The sequence below is a fragment of the Clupea harengus genome, chromosome 24, assembly GCF_900700415.2.
Source record: "Clupea harengus chromosome 24, Ch_v2.0.2, whole genome shotgun sequence".
Classification (NCBI taxonomy): Eukaryota; Metazoa; Chordata; class Actinopteri; order Clupeiformes; family Clupeidae; genus Clupea; species Clupea harengus.
In genome coordinates, this window is record NC_045175.1 from 1,402,707 (window position 1) to 1,419,281 (window position 16,575).

Sequence of the window (16,575 nt, forward strand, 5' to 3'; positions counted from 1 at the left end):
CATCTCTCTGACTGGCCTGCACCAGATGAGCCACGCCGTTGTGGCGCACGTTACGAGCGATAAGCGCGGCCGCTTTGGCGGAGAAGTCGTTGGCCGTGACGTTGAGGAGACCCGGAACCTCCAGGGCAAACCGCACCGACCGCAGGCCTGACGCCGCCAACCCCTCCAGAACACGCAGGCCTTTCTGCGAAGATACGGGCGAACACACACACACACACACACACACACACACACACACACACACACACAGTTATAGATTACGGAGTAACATAATTATTCATATAACAATAACAACCAAGATTAGCAACGATGTTGGGACAAGTATGAAACTGAAAGGACATGGTAAACTTTGCTTTAATATAGCCTAGAGTATGACTGATTCATACTGAAGCCTTAAAGGGTGACGTGTTTCAAGTGCAGCGGGCATCCCTTTTCTCCATACCTCACAGCGCTCCCCGACAGAGGCAGTGACGAAACTCTCCTCTTCTTCTTTCTTATCCCCGCCCTTCTCCGTCTCGTTCTCGCCCTCCTTCCCCTGCTGCTGTTGTTCAGTCGTCTTCTGCGTCTCCGAGGACTCGTTGTCTTCGGACAGACACACCACCACGCGTTCCTTCTCGCCCGGTACTACGATCCGCACGCCCCTCTGGGCCAGCCGCTCCCTGGCATACTCCGTGATTACTGCACACCTGCAGGAACAGGGGGAGAGAGACTAGAAATGTAGTCCAGCAACCAAGAAACTGAGCTGATAGTATGAAAAGTAAGAGGTAAGTGAGAAGTAAGATTCCTGCAATGGTGTAACATGGACTTTGAAGGCACTCACGTCAGGTCTCGGTTAAACTCCTGGACAGGGTTGTAGAAAACTTCATTGGCACTTGGAAAACAAATGGCTGCCTTGCCCTCCCTCACCTCCGTCTCCCCCGGCAACAGCTCTGTTTCTGGGGTACAAGTTTGATTGCCATTGCCTGAGGAGGTGGTAGTGGTCACGACATCCATGAGTGCCCCTGCCCCGTCTGCAGTGGTGTTGCTCTGAGGTGTTCTTAACAACTCTATGGTCCTCAATCCCCTGAAGGAAACTTTTCTCAAGTCTTGAAGGGAAACCCTCACGGCGGTTAGGCACAGCAACTGTGCGGCTTTAGGCAGCATGCAGGGAACCCCTTGCTCTTGTCCTGCGCAGAGAACCTGGTGGGAAAAAGTGTGATACACTCTGGTTCACTCCAAGACCATTGGTTTATGTGTTGCTGACGTACTTTCGTGTGAGTCTCTTTTCATGACAGGCACAAAAACAGGTTTGCTTTAGCTGACAAACGGTAACGTTACCTCGCTACCAAAAGCTACCTCAAAACGTCTGGTCGCATATCCAGAAGTCGTCATTCCTCTAAATGAAAACGTCTTTGTAATACATCTGAGAGATATGGTGGCAGTCTGCTAATACAACATACTGGCAAAACACTTAGATGTAGCTCAGCATTGATAATCTCTTGTGAGCAACTTAACTGAGTTCACATTAAATCATTTTAGCATGCTAACGTTACCCCTGGGCTAGCTTCACAGGTCACTGCATATAAATACCGGCAACTGGCTAGGCTAAAGTGAGAGGCAAGAAACTTACCGCTAACCAAAAGTGTTTGTTCCAGTTATCCCTAGTGGGTTACAAAATACAAGCGTTGCTAATAATTTCTGAGCGCTTCTGTTCATTAACATTAATCCCGTAAGCCGTCCACCTATGTTTCTACTGTACGTGAGAGTTGTCTTTAGCTCCACATGGAAGTGGAGGTGGACATGAACTACGGAGAGCCGCACGGCAAAACGCGAAACTCATGATGACGCCGAGACGCCCACGCTCGGCGCAGTGCCAATAGATAATGTAACGCAATGTGGTGTAATGTAAGGACATGTAGAGGACAAGGAGGGTCATTCTCCCTACAGAATACTCCAAGAATACTCCAAGATACATTTAAATAAATGCTGTTTTGTACCCTGTTGTTTTGGGAATAGGCAAATTACGATAGTTCACGTATTGAGTCTTCTTTCGAACGGAGGGATAAATAATCAGAATGCAAATTAATTTTTAATATGGATCCCTATGGATTTAGATGCCTACCAGCCTTTAAGCTTAGGCCACTTACGTCAATGGCTTGGTCAATTATCAGTGAGTTCAGATGATCGCGTCAATAAGTTGGCTAATTGTGACCAATTAATTGGGTAAAAAATAGCCTAATATTTACAATTTAGCCCTTATATATATATCAATTCAGGGGAGGGGGGTATTCTAAACTATAGACCTTGTTTTCTTCAGAGGATGACAACGCAAAGCGCAGATGATAAAGTATTTTAATCGACCAATACAATCTGGAGGGGGCGCTCGTAAATTAAAAACGACCATCGCAGTCAGAACACTTGAGTGAAACGGGGTCGGATGATCTGCATCCGTCGTGGAGGGTAAAATTGAAATCGGGAAAGAATGGGGGGAACACACAATGCAGTGACGGCTAAAAAGTAGCATGGGACTCTGGTTGTTCCTCTTTCCTCAACGCAGAATGCACTTGGCATTCTATGCGCGTACCACTCAGACCCCTAGGGGCTCACCTGCTGAAGTCTAGACGCACTGAAATAGACCACTTTTCACAGCATCAGGCTGCCTGCTGTCGCTAGCATACGGAGGGAGAGCTTCCGCTGTCGCTGTGCACATACGGACCTCGGCTACCGCAGGGCAAGAGGGGATTCCACCGCACCGAGACCCACATTCCAGCGTGTCTGCGATAAGAGGTGCTCCAGACAGGAGAGGTTCGTTGAACCCGCTTGTCTGCGCGATCGGTGGCTCTGCGCTCAGAGCCCCTGGGAAAGTGTACTCTCGATAATTCTGCGCTCTGCGTCTCGCCTGTGTTCACAATGAATGGCTGCCTGTAGCGAGAGCGAGGGAGAGAAGGCTTCTGACTCCTCCATTGAAACACTTTCCAACAGATTAACGTGAGGGGGTGAGTTTGCCCGGGTTCACATCGGTTTATCGGGGTCACGGAGGACAGAGGGAGGCTTCAAATGGGCTGAAGGGGCGAGCATCCGCTTAGCGGCTCGTTATTTGGGGAGAATTGGGATCGGTTCGGAGTGGCTTTGGAGGGGTGGGGGGTGGGGGGGGTATTGTTTTGGGAAGGTGCGATAGATGGGGGATGGGCTCGTATGAACAGCTCCAACAAAACTTTAACCACTTCACTGACTTCACAGCCGTAGCCTCAGGCTGCCTCTGGGATGAGTCTTCCACTCTCGCACTTATTGTAGAAGTTTTCTTCCCCATGATGTTACGCAAGTGCACTACGACTTTGTGGCGTTGCTGAAATTAAGGTACCGCGACTGTCTGATATGTAACGGTGCATTAGCATGTTGCCGTCCAGCGGTACAGTTGGTATCTCGCGTCTCATCCCACCCCCCACCCCCCTTCTCCTGCGGTGCTGGTTTAGTCTGGCTCGCCCCCAGTTGCTGCATTTGTCCCGGGATGACCTGTTGATGTCGGGAAAAGATGGAGTATGGGGATGACCCCCTCCCCTTTATTTATATATATGTATATATATTTATTTATATATATAAGACATAAAATAGCTATAGGGAATCGCTTTTTAAATAATTCTGCCTAAAAAAGACCGGTACACAAAGTAGGAAATGTAGGTTATATTATTAATTCGATGGGATTTCCAATCTGGGAAGTCGGTGGAGAATGCCTAACATTTACTGTTGATGGGCGAACCCAAAATTTTGGAGTACAGTCAGATATCCCGTCTGTAGGCCGTAGGATGTAACTCAAGTCGACATCGCATTGCACTGGCATAGAGGGGGCGAGAACGGCGGATGTGGATGCCTTAATAATTTATTTGTTCGCCTATTTTTGAGACAGGCTGCTTGTGGGTGTCCTTTTAAGTGCGATAGGAGGTGCATCTGCAGAGGAAATCGGGGGATACTGTATCGTTTTTGTCTTCCGTCGCCCCCCGGCCCGTGCCAACTGAGTGCTCCGATCCTACGGGCAGAGATAGCCTACTGGCACACGACGGGGCACGGATAGCCCGCTGCCCACACCGACTTGCAGCTACCAAGCCCTTTCTCTCTCACGAACGGGGCGAGACCTCCTGAAACTACACTTTCATGTGAGGGATAATTTTGTTTGAGTACTGTTTTATTGTTAACCCGAAATCATTATAATCACGCCTCAGGGAAAAGGGACAATGCTACAATGCCGGTGATGCGAAGTATTTTGGAGCGTAGGCTAAAACTGCATCCGTGCTGTTCGACTTCATGCGATCACCAGTAGGCCTATCAGACATCGCTACATAAGATACAGAACTTCTTGATAATATTTAAACATTTTGATGACACATTTTAAGCGTCATTACCTGTCCGATAGCAAGTGGCTACATTTTAGATCAATCATGCGACAGAAGTCGCTCATTGTTGCAAGATATACATTTTCCACACCGTTTAACTTCAAGCTAAACACATGGTCGTGGTTTCTGACTACTTGCTCGACAAAATGCGATTTCAGCAACGAAATGAGCTGGGCTACTTAGCCTAAGACGGTCCTCTGAGAAACAGTTCCTCGACTGTAGCCTACAAATGTCGCTGAGAGTGTTCGGAGTGAATGATATCCATTTGAAAATGTGACATTGAACCCTTAGTTTCCGGTTTGCGGCGCTGAGGTCAGTGGAGGAAATGGTTGGGTCTGAACTTGGCTGACCTCGAGGTCGCCGTGGATGAAAGGTTAAATAGCTTCTGGGTTGCCCGTCTGGACTCGCGCGCAGCATGGTTGCACCGTGGCTCTAGGCTATTGTTTGTAAATAAATTCGGTTTGAAACCTGTCTTCATATAAGTGAAGCTTTTGGGAACAGTGATTTGTTAAGTATGAGTGAAACGTAATGTGTTTTGTCTCCCCAAAAGCTTGTTTTCTCTGGCTTTACAAGTAGGCCAAGCATAATATTTTCTGATGCATCAAGTATCCAAAAAAAATGAAATGGGGTTCTGCAACTTGATTAGATACTACAGAGAAGAAAGTGATTTAGGGCGGGGGCAAGGCTGTGATGGATCCTGTAGATTAGTTTTGCAGGTTAAATTAAAAAGGCCCTAAGCCACGAAAAAAGTGCTTTCTAACTTCGTAAAACTTGGCCATCCTAGGATTCTAGCCCCTTCACATGCCAGGAATATATCTTCCTCTCTTTTGTGAAATGTAAAAAAAAAATCATAATTGGAATGAGGTGTTAATGTTTTAGTTATCAATTACAGAGCCAAGGAGACCCAAAGCAGCTTCTTTTCTAAATCTACTGTACTGATAATGTTCAGGATGTAAACTGCTAAAAAAAATAAAAGTGCTAAAAGTGTAGCCTGGGGCTTAAAGTAGTCCTAACACTTTTGCTCTCTTAAATTTAAGGAGAAAAAGTCCCTATGTGTCAGGTAATAACAGCTACTGTAAGTGAAAATAATTTTCTAAATATGTGGGCTGTCTGGTTTAATTATTCATTACATTTTCATTTTCCAGCATACGAAATGTATCTTACTACACTAAATCTGAGACTGATGTATGAGTAAACTGGCAAGGGCTTTTCAACATCTTCCAAAAAAATATTTCCACATGCCTTGGAGGGCTAAAGAATACTGTGAATGTTTATTTTAAAACTAATTTCACGGTGTTCTCCACAGCCTTGTTGTGTGTCTGTTAACCTATTTGATGGAAAACTGACTGATTTTGATTAGTCTGTTAAATATTTCTGCCACCCACATTCACTCAATTGAATGGGCTGGTGTAAGATGTGTCTCACTTGCACAGTCGCAAGAGCTTAAACTCCCATCTGTGCCGAGGTAGAGGGCTCATCTACTCTAGGCTTTATGCAGGAGATAAATCTAAGTCTCCACTGAGCTGCAAGAGAGTTTCCCTGTACTGTTCTCTATGCGTTACTACACCATGTGTTTCCACTTCTAGCACAACCTTTTGAAGTCTTCGGTACCCTTGATTCGCTAAATTATTTGCGTCCAGCTAATCAAGAACCTGGGAAATACCCACTCTTGATTTTCTGAGCACCCCCTTGAGTTGGCTAATCAAGCGCATTTGACTAATCTTATCAAATTAATAAATACATACATTATAATCACCCGTGTTCAGTCACCCAGGTGGGGTTGGAGATGGGGAGAGAGAAGGGCAAAGTGTACAATGTGGGGCTTCCTGAAGTCCAGGAATGGAAAGAAGTCATTTTGGATAAAAGTGATTTGTTAATATCTTAATGCAAATGTGCTTGCTTCAGTGATGACCTGACCTTGGGTTCTTTGTAGTCCTGTTTAGCCAGACATATAGGAGACAACTATCCTGGATATATGAGGAGTCCTACAGCAAGCAACAAGGCAGGACTAAAAGTAGGGTTGAAAGTCTTTGGGAAATGCAGAAGTTAGAGGTGGGCCTTAGAGGAGAGGCTGGCACTCAGGCACAGCCTTTAGTTTCATAGGGATGGGCTTCCATTCCACCGTTTCAGCGACTTGTCCCCCACATTGTAAACTCTCATCACGTAGTGCAGAAATCGGCCCAGTGAAACTAGGTTCTACAAAGCACTTTGAAACATTGTTAAAGTGGCAATGTAAATCAATGAACTTGAACTTGAAATTGAAATGCTACCTCTCTTGCCCCCCCCCTCCTCCCCCCACCCCCATCCAGACCCTGTAGTTTGGGGGCTATGGCTCAGACGCTGCAGATGGCCATTCCCAATTTCGGCAACAACGTCCTAGAGTGTCTGAACGAGCAGCGTCTGCAGGGGCTCTATTGCGATGTGTCGGTGGTGGTGAAGGGCCACACCTTCAAGGCCCACCGGGCGGTGTTGGCGGCCAGCAGCTCCTACTTCCGCGACCTGTTCAACGCCAGCGGGGCGGACGGCGGCGGCACCAAGAGCGGCGGCGTGGTGGTGGAGCTGCCGCCGGCCGTGCAGCCACAGAGCTTCCAGCAGATCCTGTCCTTCTGCTACACGGGCCGGCTGAGCATGAACGTGGGCGACCAGTTCCTGCTCATGTACACGGCGGGCTTCTTGCAGATCCAGCAGATCATGGAGAAGGGCACCGAGTTCTTCCTGAAGGTCAGCTCGCCCAGCTGCGACTCGCAGGGCCTGCACGCCGAGGAGGCACCGCCCTCCGAGCCCCAGAGCCCCGTCACCGGCGGAGGAGGAGGGGCGGTCGCCATGGCGAGGCCGTCCTCCTGCCTCACGCCGTTGCCGCTGGTGACCCGAGTGAAGACAGAGCAGCCTCAAACTCAACCTCAACCTCAGACCCAGCAACAGCAGCCTCAACAACAACAACAACAACAACCACCACCTCCACTACAGCAGCAGCAGCAGCAGCATCATCAACAGCAGCAGCAGCCAGAGCCCAACTCCTACTCAGTAGTCTGTACCCCGGTGGCCAAGCGGCTCTGGGAAGGGGGAAACCGCGATGGGGGTTCGAGCGGGGGAGGAGGAGGAGGGATGAGGAAGGCCGCCCGCTTCTCCCAAGAGGCGGCAAACTCCCGGGGGGGCGGGAGCGCCGGCGGAGGAGTGGGAGGGGGTCCCGGAGGAGCCTCCAACCAGAGTGGAATGGGGATCCTTGGAGGTACCACCATCACCACCAACAACAGTGGTTCCAACAGCAACAACAACAACAACAACAGCAGCAGCAACCACCCGTCAGAGGGCACCAGCCCAGGCACGCTCAGCATCTACACCAGCGACTCGCCCATCTCCTACCACGACGAGGAGGAGGAGGAGGAGATGACGGACGACGCCGAAGAGCAGTACCGGCAGATCTGCAACATGTACACCATGTACAGCATGCTGAACGTGGGAGCCGCCGCCGGCGAGGAGCTGAGGGGATGGATGGAAGGATGGAGAGAAAGAGAAGGTGAGAGAGATGGAGGAGGAGGAAGAGGAGGAAGAGGAGGAGAAAAACAAGGGTGGGTGGGGGGGGGGGTCATTAAACGGGTTGATGGAGAGAGAAAGAAGAAGGAGAGAGAAAAAGAGGAAGGAGAGTGAAAGAGGAGGAAGTAGTGAAGAGAGAGGCACAGGGGGAAAAGACATTAAACAGATGGAGAGAGAGACAAAAGACGGGAGAAGTGGAGAGAACAGTAGAGAAATGAGATGGAGAGGGTGGGTCTGGGTAAAGGAAAGACAGAGCTGAGCAGAGAGAGAGAAATGGAGAGCAGACAGACAGACAGACAGACAGGCGGGCAGGCGGGCGGAATGAGCAGAGTAATTGATATAATAGGTGAAGCATGGGAAATAATAAGTACACCTGCAGGTCTTTCCTGTTTGACAACATGAGATGAGATGAGATGAGATGAGATATGGGGGAGTAATCACAGCTAGTGCCTGACTCTGGGCTAGTGTCTTCCCAGTGTCTGCTGCTAGCAGTGGAGGAACACAGGGACCCCCCCCCCCCCCCCCCCCCATGGGCCCCATATGGGCCCTATACCTGAACCAGAAGAGGTGGGAGAATCTGGTAGAAAGGATTCGAAGCCAAGGAGACGAGACGGTTAGAGAGACAGACAGAGAGAGAGAAATGTGAGAAGAAGAAAGTATATGTATGCTGAAGAGGTCAGATGGAATGATGGTGTTTACAGCCTCTCGACACTTAATTGACTGATTGAAGCCAAGCCCTGGGGGGTGGCACCGAGACGGCCCTGCTAATTGAAAGCTTGTAATGCAAACCAGCATACCCTCACCAAGCCTCTGGGCAATGAAAGAGAGGGGGGGTGGGGTGGTGGTGTGTGATGATGGTGCACTGGTGATCCACTGGTGATCCAGTACTACTTTAATAAGCCTGAACAGACCTTCTGTCTGTCTATCTGTGTTCTTTACATGACTGTTAACTAGACGTACCACATAGCGGTGAGTAATATGACCGCTGCAGAAAGTGAGGGAATGAGCTAAATGAATACATACAATGAAGATATTTTCTGTTCCAAAAAAAAGGTGTGTTATCTTGAATAGTTACATTTCTGGAAAAATAAGCTGAAAAGTTTGTTGTATAGGTTATTATAGAGTAAAAATCTAAGGAACTATAGTATGTGGATGCGATGGCTGTACACTGATAGGGTATGAGTTAGTGAATATGAGGATGAGTGTGACTTTATAATAGATATATTCCTGTGGTAAATTTGAGTATTTTGTGAAATTTACATGTGTAAGCAACAATATCAGCTTCATTGTATAACTGTACTTGGAATTTATTTACAAAGATTTGAAAAATATGCATGTCTATAAAATGTAGGATTATTAGTTGAAGGCAAGAATATGTTTGAATACAATACTAGTAAATGCTACATAGAGGCGTACAAGTATCTACATACTTAACAGGACAGGGGTATACACCATCATATGAGTATAGCCGCAAGCAGCGATCGCGGGGTCCAAGCGGAATGTGCAAACTGCCCCAAGTAGGGAAAGGTTGATGAAATTATTTCAGAGGAACAGAGGAAAACATATTACATCTTATGGCTGATTTGTTTGAAATTGGGTACATTTAGGCTGAGGCTGTTCTTGAGGTATTGAAATGTCAATTGCAGCGCCCCCTATGGACACAATGTGGCTGGCGTGTGCCCCAAAAATGTGGTAGCAATGCAGTGTGTACAATTTTGAACTTTTACATCCCAAGATATTGGCTAGTGAAGCGCTAGCGTTTGCATAGCTACTCCATACATTGGTCATAATGAGCTATGATTTTGGGCCTCCTAGAGTTTTGCAATTCAAATTTTGTTTTTGTTGGTTGACGAGGTCTTGCCAAAAAAGAAATTGCTTTCAGTCTACCACACTTCAGGGGGTGCTGGCACGAAGGGACACGCCAACCTAGGGACACAAACCCCATATTTCGTACAACCCATGTAGGGCTACAATCATGCCAAGTTTCATGTGGATGGGTGAAGTCTAAGGATATCATATCATCGACCAAAAATCGGTGAAAATAAAAACAACCACCTAAAGAAAAAAATTGACAAACAATCCGTCCTATGTGTATGTTTGTTTTAACGACTGTCTGTCTGTCTGTGTGTGTGTGTGTGTGTGTGTGTGTGTGTGTCTGTCTGTGTCTGTCCTTGGTCCCAGTAGCTGGTGAGCGTGTGGACGCCCTGCCGGATCACCTCACCCCGGACACGCGGGGCCGTGTGCGCGTGCGCCAGGAGCTGGCCTCGCTGCCCGCCGAGCTCATCGCCCAGATCGGCAACCGTTGCCACCCCAAGCTGTACGAGGAGGGCGACCCGGCCGAGAAGCTGGAGCTGGTGTCGGGCACCAGCGTGTTCATCTCACGCGCCCAGCTCATGAACTGCCACGTCAGCGCGGGCACACGCCACAAAGTGCTGCTGCGCCGCCTGCTCGCCTCCTTCTTCGACAGGTAGTGTGTGTGTGTGTGTGTGGGTGGTAGCATGTGTGTGGGCGTAGATGAGTATGTGTTAGCATTATAGTGTGTGTGTCTAGATGGGTAGGTGGTAGCATGTGTGTGTGCGTAGATGGGTATGTGTGTGTGTGTGTGTGTGGTAGGGCTGGGCGGTATGACGGTATATACCGTGCAACGGTAGAAATGTGTCTACCGGGAGAGATTTGGCCATACCGTTTCAACCACGGTATACTCTTATTTTGAAATCCAATCGATTTATTTTTAGATAATGACCTCCGAACTATACTTCATCCCTCTTATTATACAGTAACTCGCCAAAACAATAGACATTCCTCCTATACCTCTTTAACGATTTTGTAGCCGTTTTGTGATTTCTGCTGAGAAATAAAATAGAACTCTAAAGTTTCAGGTGTTGCGTAGCAACCCATTACTTCCCGTTACGTTAAATGACCGGACTACTTGCGGAATGATATGAAAGATGGTCAGCGGTCATTACATTTTCGCAGCAGTGAAAATAAAGAAATTACAGACCTGCGAACGTTGGGGTGGCCCATCCAATCAACAGAACTTTTTTGAAGAGCCGTATAATACGATACCCAGTACAATTTTTAAGCACATAACCTGCAAGGACTGTCATGCCTACTTGTTGAGTAATCCTCGACTGTTGGGCAAGATTCAATATTGAAAAATATGGACTGAAAAGTGTCTAGTGTAGGCATTTATTTTTCAGTATTTCAAAAGTGAATGAGCTGTGAGAGCACAAGAACAGTGAGCGTCTAGCAGCGATTATCATATACATGTATGTATGTCAACGGCGATTACGGCCAAACCAACGAGATTCTAAGTAATATGGAGACAAAACTTTTTTTGGTACTCCACGTAGATCATAAACCCTTGAATATAAAAACGACTCAGTGAAATCGGTTGAGAAATATAAACGCTATCTATAGTGCTTTTTATCCAGAAAAACTGCAGCTCCATCATTTACTTGCGTCTGTTTACAGACCAGTCATCACCTCGTCATCACGTTAGCACGTCGCAGCAACGGGCTGAGGCGGTCAATGGAGCGTCTATGTCTGTGTAATGGCCAACTTCTTAATTTTTTAATTTTAATATGTGGCCATATAAAGAAAATATCTCATCATTATTGCGTTAACATATGGACACACATTGAAAAGAAAGTTTTAACACTTGAGTTATCTTCTGAAAGTACATTAAAGAACCACTGAAACATAAGCACGGCACTAAATGCTACAGAAAGATTTTTTCCTTTTTCTTTTTTTTTTTTACATACACTTTGCTTTTATTTTACTATTTAAAGATTCAATGGATACTGGCCACTATTGCTTAGGCCAATAGCCTATTGAGGCAATATTGTTTCTGCACCTTAGTGTTCTTAAGGGTCAATAAATAAATGTCTGTGGACACATTTCGCCACCACTGAAGTGTCCTCTTTTTCAAAAACCCAAATCTGGTCACCCTACGTATAATAAACCGTGATATATACCGTAACCGTGATATAAAATTACAAATACCGTGATAGAAGATTTTGGTCATATCGCCCACCCCTAGTGTGTGGTGTGTTTGGGTATGAGAGTGTCTGTACATGCATAAATGGGTGTGTGTGTGTGTGGTGTGTTTGGGTATGAGACTGTCTGTACATGCATAAATGGGTATGTGTGTGTGGTGTGTTTGGGTATGTGTGTGTGTGGTATGTTTGGGTATGAGACTGTCTGTACATGCACAAATGGGTATGTGTGTGTGGTGTGTTTGGGTATGAGACTGTCTGTACATGCATAAATGTAATGGGGTTCATATTAGGCCTTCTTCTGCAGGTATGTGTGGGTTTGTTTATGGGTGTGGTTCTCGAAGAGACCAACAATGAACCTGATTCCATGCAAGCTGTTTGTAATTTGCCATGTTAAATATGTGTAAGGTATGCATGCAAGATTACGGGTCTTGAGAGGTGGAAGGATTCAGATTCAGCACGTCAAAACCTGCCCACTATTTTGTATTGATTGTCTTGATCTTCACATTAATGGCACTGTAGAACATCTATAACTAGGGAATATACGTCTATAATCAGGGAATGAGTGAATAATCATGGATTATAATGCATGGATTAGATGGGATGGCTTGTGTAGGCGCATATTTAGATTTTATATACAAGAAGGCTTTTTAGGTATGATATGATATTGATTTTTAATCAGGTTGGTACATAGACAAAAAAAATTTGGTGATTGTTCTGAAAAGCAGTTACAATGTCATTACAAAGATACTATAAATTATTATCACAATCATTTTTAATAAATCTAACAAACAATGATGACGACAACAATTATTATTAGTATTGATATTTATTGTTGTTTATTATTATTATTGTTGTTTATTATTATTATTTATGACTATTTATCATTGAAAGGTTGACATTCAGCATGAATTAGACATTGTCTGTGTGTGTGTGTGTGTGTGCGTGTGCGCGTGTGTTTGTGATTGTGTGTGTGTGTGTGTGTGTGTGTGTGTGTGTGTGTGTGTGTGTGTGTGTGTGTGTGTGTGTGTGTGTGTGTGTGTGTGTGTGTGTGTGTGTGTGTGTGTGTGTGTGTGTGTGTGTGTGTGTGTGTGTGTCCCTGTCCTCCCACAGGAGCACCCTGGCCAACAGCTGTGGGACTGGCATCCGCTCCTCCACCAACGACCCCAGCCGCAAGCCGCTGGACAGCCGGGTGCTTCACGCAGTCAAGTGTGAGTATCTGCCCCCTCAGGTCAGGTCCCAGTCGCAGCGCCACAGCCACGGCCACGGCCACAGCCTGCCCCACCGCCTCAAACTGACATTGGCAAGGCGCACAGCGCAGCCACACTAAGGTCATGAGTTCAGTTCCGCCGGGCCAGTTCATAACTGCAACAGTGTTTGCTTTCTTTGTCCTTTGTCACCATGCAAGTGGCTTTGAATTAAAAAGAGGTTGACTAAACCGTTTTTGTAGGAGAATGAGGCAGGGCTCCCTTGTGGAGTATTGACACCTCCCCCTATGGTTAATGTTGACATGCAGCCCTTTTGGAATTTGAGGGTCTGTTTGGCATCAAGTGCTCATTTCTCATTTCGCTTTACGCCGTTTGCCGAAAACATTGAGCCGTGTCGTCTGTAAATTATGGATTTGCTGTACCATACTAACTAGGCCTCGGTTGAGGAATTAATTGGGCTCTGAAGAGGCGAGAGGGCACCAATTTATTCCGGTCTTCAGTGCAGCAGACAGACGTCTTAGGGTGCATTATTGGCCTGCTCCTCTTGTCTTATCACTGTTGGATTTCGAAGCCGGCGGCTGTCCTTGCTCCGTTAAGTGTTGTAGCACTTTCGTTTAGTAGCGATTTAGTGTTTTGAAATATATTTAGCCCAAAAACATTACATTACATGCTGTAATAATCAGTCATGGTTATCCAAGTGTAACTACTCAACAAGCAGATAGTGGGACCTCATTTCACCCACTCTCTCCACCAAAAAAAAATGTATTAGGAGTATTTTAAGATATTTAATCCAAGTCGAGTATTTTTTGCCAGGAACCAGTATGAGTTGTAAAGTTATAAGGTGTAAAGATATCAATATATAATACTTTTTCAAGATGCTTTATCTGCAATTTCAACTCTTGTTCAACTGAGTTGAACAGCATTAGTGTTATATTGCAATCGTCATTTCATCAGTCATTTTTCATATGTATCTGAAACTAAATGTCTTTGATACTCCTGAAATCTGATTCTTTAGTGATTCGGGAATTCTGTAGTGATTCAATAGTGATTCAGGATTCCTCAGGTGATTCAGTAGAGAAGAGTGGTCAAGCAGCCTCATATCGTCATGGTTACCCAGTTAGCACCTGTGCTGCTATCAGTCATACACTCTTCCCCTTCGCTCTCATGCCTCCTACCCCCGTCTTATGGCCATCAGAGTACCAAAGCACTTTGTACCGCCATTGTCATGCTCAGGACCTAGGAAGTGGACTAATCTTCCTTTCCCCACTCTCTTTTTCTTCCTCCCTCTCTCCCTCCCTCCCTCCCTCCCTCCCTCCCTTCTTTCCATCCATCCCCTACTTGTTGCAGTCTACTGTCAGAACTTCGCGCCCACCTTCAAGGAGAGCGAGATGAACGCCATCGCGGCCGACATGTGCACCAACGCGCGGCGCGTGGTGCGCAAGAGCTGGATCCCCAAGCTGAAGCTGCTGATGGCCGACAGCGAGGCGTACGCCAGCTTCCTGCCCGAGGGCCTCAAGCTGGAGGCCGACGCCCTGGCGGCTGAGCACGGCCTGGAGGCCCCCGCCGCCGCCGCACTGGAAGGAGCCGAGGCCGGGCCGTCTTCGGCCGACGCACTGCAAGGCGAGGCAGGGGAGGCTGGCACGCTGTTCTGAGGGAGGGAGGGAGGGATGGGGGGGAGAGAGGGAGGGATGGAGGAAGTTGGTAGTTCTATAGTGGCGTGCCTCCTGTTTGCTTTTTTTTTTTTTTCTTCTCATTTTTGTACGGTTTGTTGTCGTCGTCTTTGTGTTTGCTCTCTTTCTCTCTCTTGCACATTTTAGTGTTTTTTTTTCTTCCCTCTCCTCCCCCTTTCCCCAGCTCCTTCCACTTGGCCTCTGCCTTGTATTAGAGAGGCACGAAAGATGGAGAGGACCAGGGAGGGGAGGGAAGAACGCTTTGGGAATCAACGGTGATGAGGGTCAGAGTATAAAAAAAAAAAAAAAGATGATCGTTATGATCGAGTTGTACTACAAGCAGACAGAGTGATGCCCTATTATTAGTGTGTGGAAAGGTGCCCCTTTTTGTGGGCGGTGACAGAAGTAAGTGTGTGTGTGTGTGTGTGTGTGTGTGTTCTGGGCTTGCATCATCAATGGCCCCTCTACGCTTCATATCATAAACACATTCCCAGTTGGGTAGGGGTGGGTGGGTGGGGGGGGAAGGAGAATAGAGGAGTCTGTATGTGTGTGTGTGTGTCGTCTATATAGGGGGGAGGGGGTCCAAAGACAAACCAATCCAGCTCTGACAACACATAAGTTACAAATGTTGAATGTATCCATGAGGAACGTCAGGAAAATCGCTGGCGCTCCAGGGCCGTAAGATTGTATTCATCCGTTATCGTGACAACCGTTACAAACTCAAATGGGTATGGGAAGTGAAATATATATACGATTCAATATATATATTATTATGAAAGAGTGGATTCTGCTCTGCGTCGGCACATAATTTGGACCCTCTCCCAAATCCGAAGCTACTTCTATCGCCCCAAACAAATTTTCATTCTTGTCATCTACTTCTGTTTTGATATCTTCTTACTTCCTTTATTTGTCTTGTCTTGTGTTCATTGTGTGCGTGCATGGCTTGCCAATTCAGAATTTGTTACTGAGAGGAATTGCAGCGAATGGAAAATGGACGATGCCTCATGTTTTTAAAGGTACTTAAGAACGGATTGTGTCCTCACAGCTGTTGCGTTTAAACCGAGCGAAGCGGAGACTGTTTAGATGGTTGTGCAAATATCTTTGAATTTTAAAATGGAATCAAATCATTAGAGCCAATGCTTACATGAAGATTTAAAAAGAGCATGGACTACATTTTTGTTTGCATTATCAAGCCCTTCTCCAAAAAATGTTCAAGTCTGTTTTTCTTTGTTTATCTTTGCTTAGCAAAGCGGCTAATACGTGGGCCTTGTTTGCTATTTGGAGGTGGAGGCGGGGAGGGGTAACTAAGGTGAAAAGCTGTTGAGGTGCTGTGTTTTCAAAGAGGGTTTTGTGTGCCACTGAAAACCTCTCAAATGCCAGTCACTTTGTTAGAGAGCCCTGACTTTGGGCTTGATTGATACAAGATGTGTTTGTATTTTTATTTATTTTTTTTGTCTTACTTAAGTCTTTGGTGCTGATTGTGCGATTGTTGTGAACCCTGCGTTCTGGTGTGCCATGGTTCTGTGGAGGGCATGGAGGGGACGGGAGGGGAGGGGTAAGTGCGTGCAACACTTAGTGTGAGTGTGAGTGTGAGTGTGGGGATGAGTGAGTGTGAGGCAGCAGCAGCACACGCGTGCTGCCAGACGGCGCTTGCCTCTGTGTGCTCCTTCACACGCCTGACTGCTCCTGTTCATCCGTCACATTGGGATGTGCCTGATGCAGCCACCCACCCACCCATCCACCCTCCCACCCATCCACCCTCCCTCTCTATCTCTCTCTCTCTCTCTCTCTCTCTCTC

General features: G+C 46.7%; 2 protein-coding genes across 12 annotated transcripts in view; one reads left to right on the plus strand and one right to left on the minus strand.

The window, feature by feature from the left end:
• trmt1 (tRNA methyltransferase 1) overlaps window positions 1-4,679 on the minus strand; it is a 13,654-nt gene extending 8,975 nt beyond the window's left edge. For 2 of the 8 annotated variants that reach the window (XM_031561924.2, XM_031561923.2), the window contains exons 1-5: window positions 1,610-2,388; window positions 1,318-1,375; window positions 821-1,179; window positions 443-686; window positions 1-184 (exon numbers count right to left, since the gene is read on the minus strand). The exon at window positions 1-184 is cut by the window's left edge and continues 4 nt beyond it. In XM_031561924.2, coding sequence (XP_031417784.1) covers window positions 1-184; window positions 443-686; window positions 821-1,179; window positions 1,318-1,371 — 841 coding nt within the window. In that variant the 5' untranslated portion in view covers window positions 1,372-1,375; window positions 1,610-2,388. Of the gene's footprint in view, window positions 185-442; window positions 687-820; window positions 1,180-1,247; window positions 1,285-1,317; window positions 1,376-1,609; window positions 2,389-2,586; window positions 2,677-4,376 lie in introns of those variants that run through there. The other 6 variants (XM_031561928.2, XM_031561930.2, XM_031561929.2 and 3 more) reach the window with 6 other exon arrangements.
• On the plus strand, window positions 2,657-16,547 carry nacc1b (nucleus accumbens associated 1, BEN and BTB (POZ) domain containing b). Of its 4 annotated transcripts, none has more exons than XM_031561932.2 (5): window positions 2,657-2,784; window positions 6,677-7,884; window positions 10,083-10,368; window positions 13,013-13,110; window positions 14,455-16,547. In XM_031561932.2, the coding sequence occupies exons 2-5, from the start codon at window positions 6,696-6,698 to the stop codon at window positions 14,757-14,759; spliced, it is 1,878 nt and encodes a 625-aa protein (XP_031417792.1). In that variant the 5' UTR covers window positions 2,657-2,784; window positions 6,677-6,695; the 3' UTR covers window positions 14,760-16,547. The 4 variants fall into 4 exon arrangements, with proteins under 4 accessions (XP_031417792.1, XP_031417791.1, XP_031417794.1 ...); XM_031561931.2 differs by lacking the exon at window positions 2,657-2,784 and adding an exon at window positions 2,865-2,975; XM_031561934.2 differs by lacking the exon at window positions 2,657-2,784 and adding an exon at window positions 2,866-2,975 and having other exon boundaries at window positions 10,086-10,368; window positions 14,455-16,546.
• The last annotated feature ends 28 nt before the right edge of the window (window positions 16,548-16,575 follow it).

Bases quoted from the DNA above. Each gene is read 5' to 3' on its own strand.
- nacc1b (XM_031561932.2), top strand. From the start codon at position 6,696: ATGGCTCAGACGCTGCAGATGGCCATTCCCAATTTCGGCAACAACGTC. The intron at 10,369-13,012 runs GTAGTGTGTGTG...GTCCTCCCACAG, and splicing joins CTCGCCTCCTTCTTCGACAG to GAGCACCCTGGCCAACAGCT. The intron at 13,111-14,454 runs GTGAGTATCTGC...TACTTGTTGCAG, and splicing joins GGTGCTTCACGCAGTCAAGT to TCTACTGTCAGAACTTCGCG.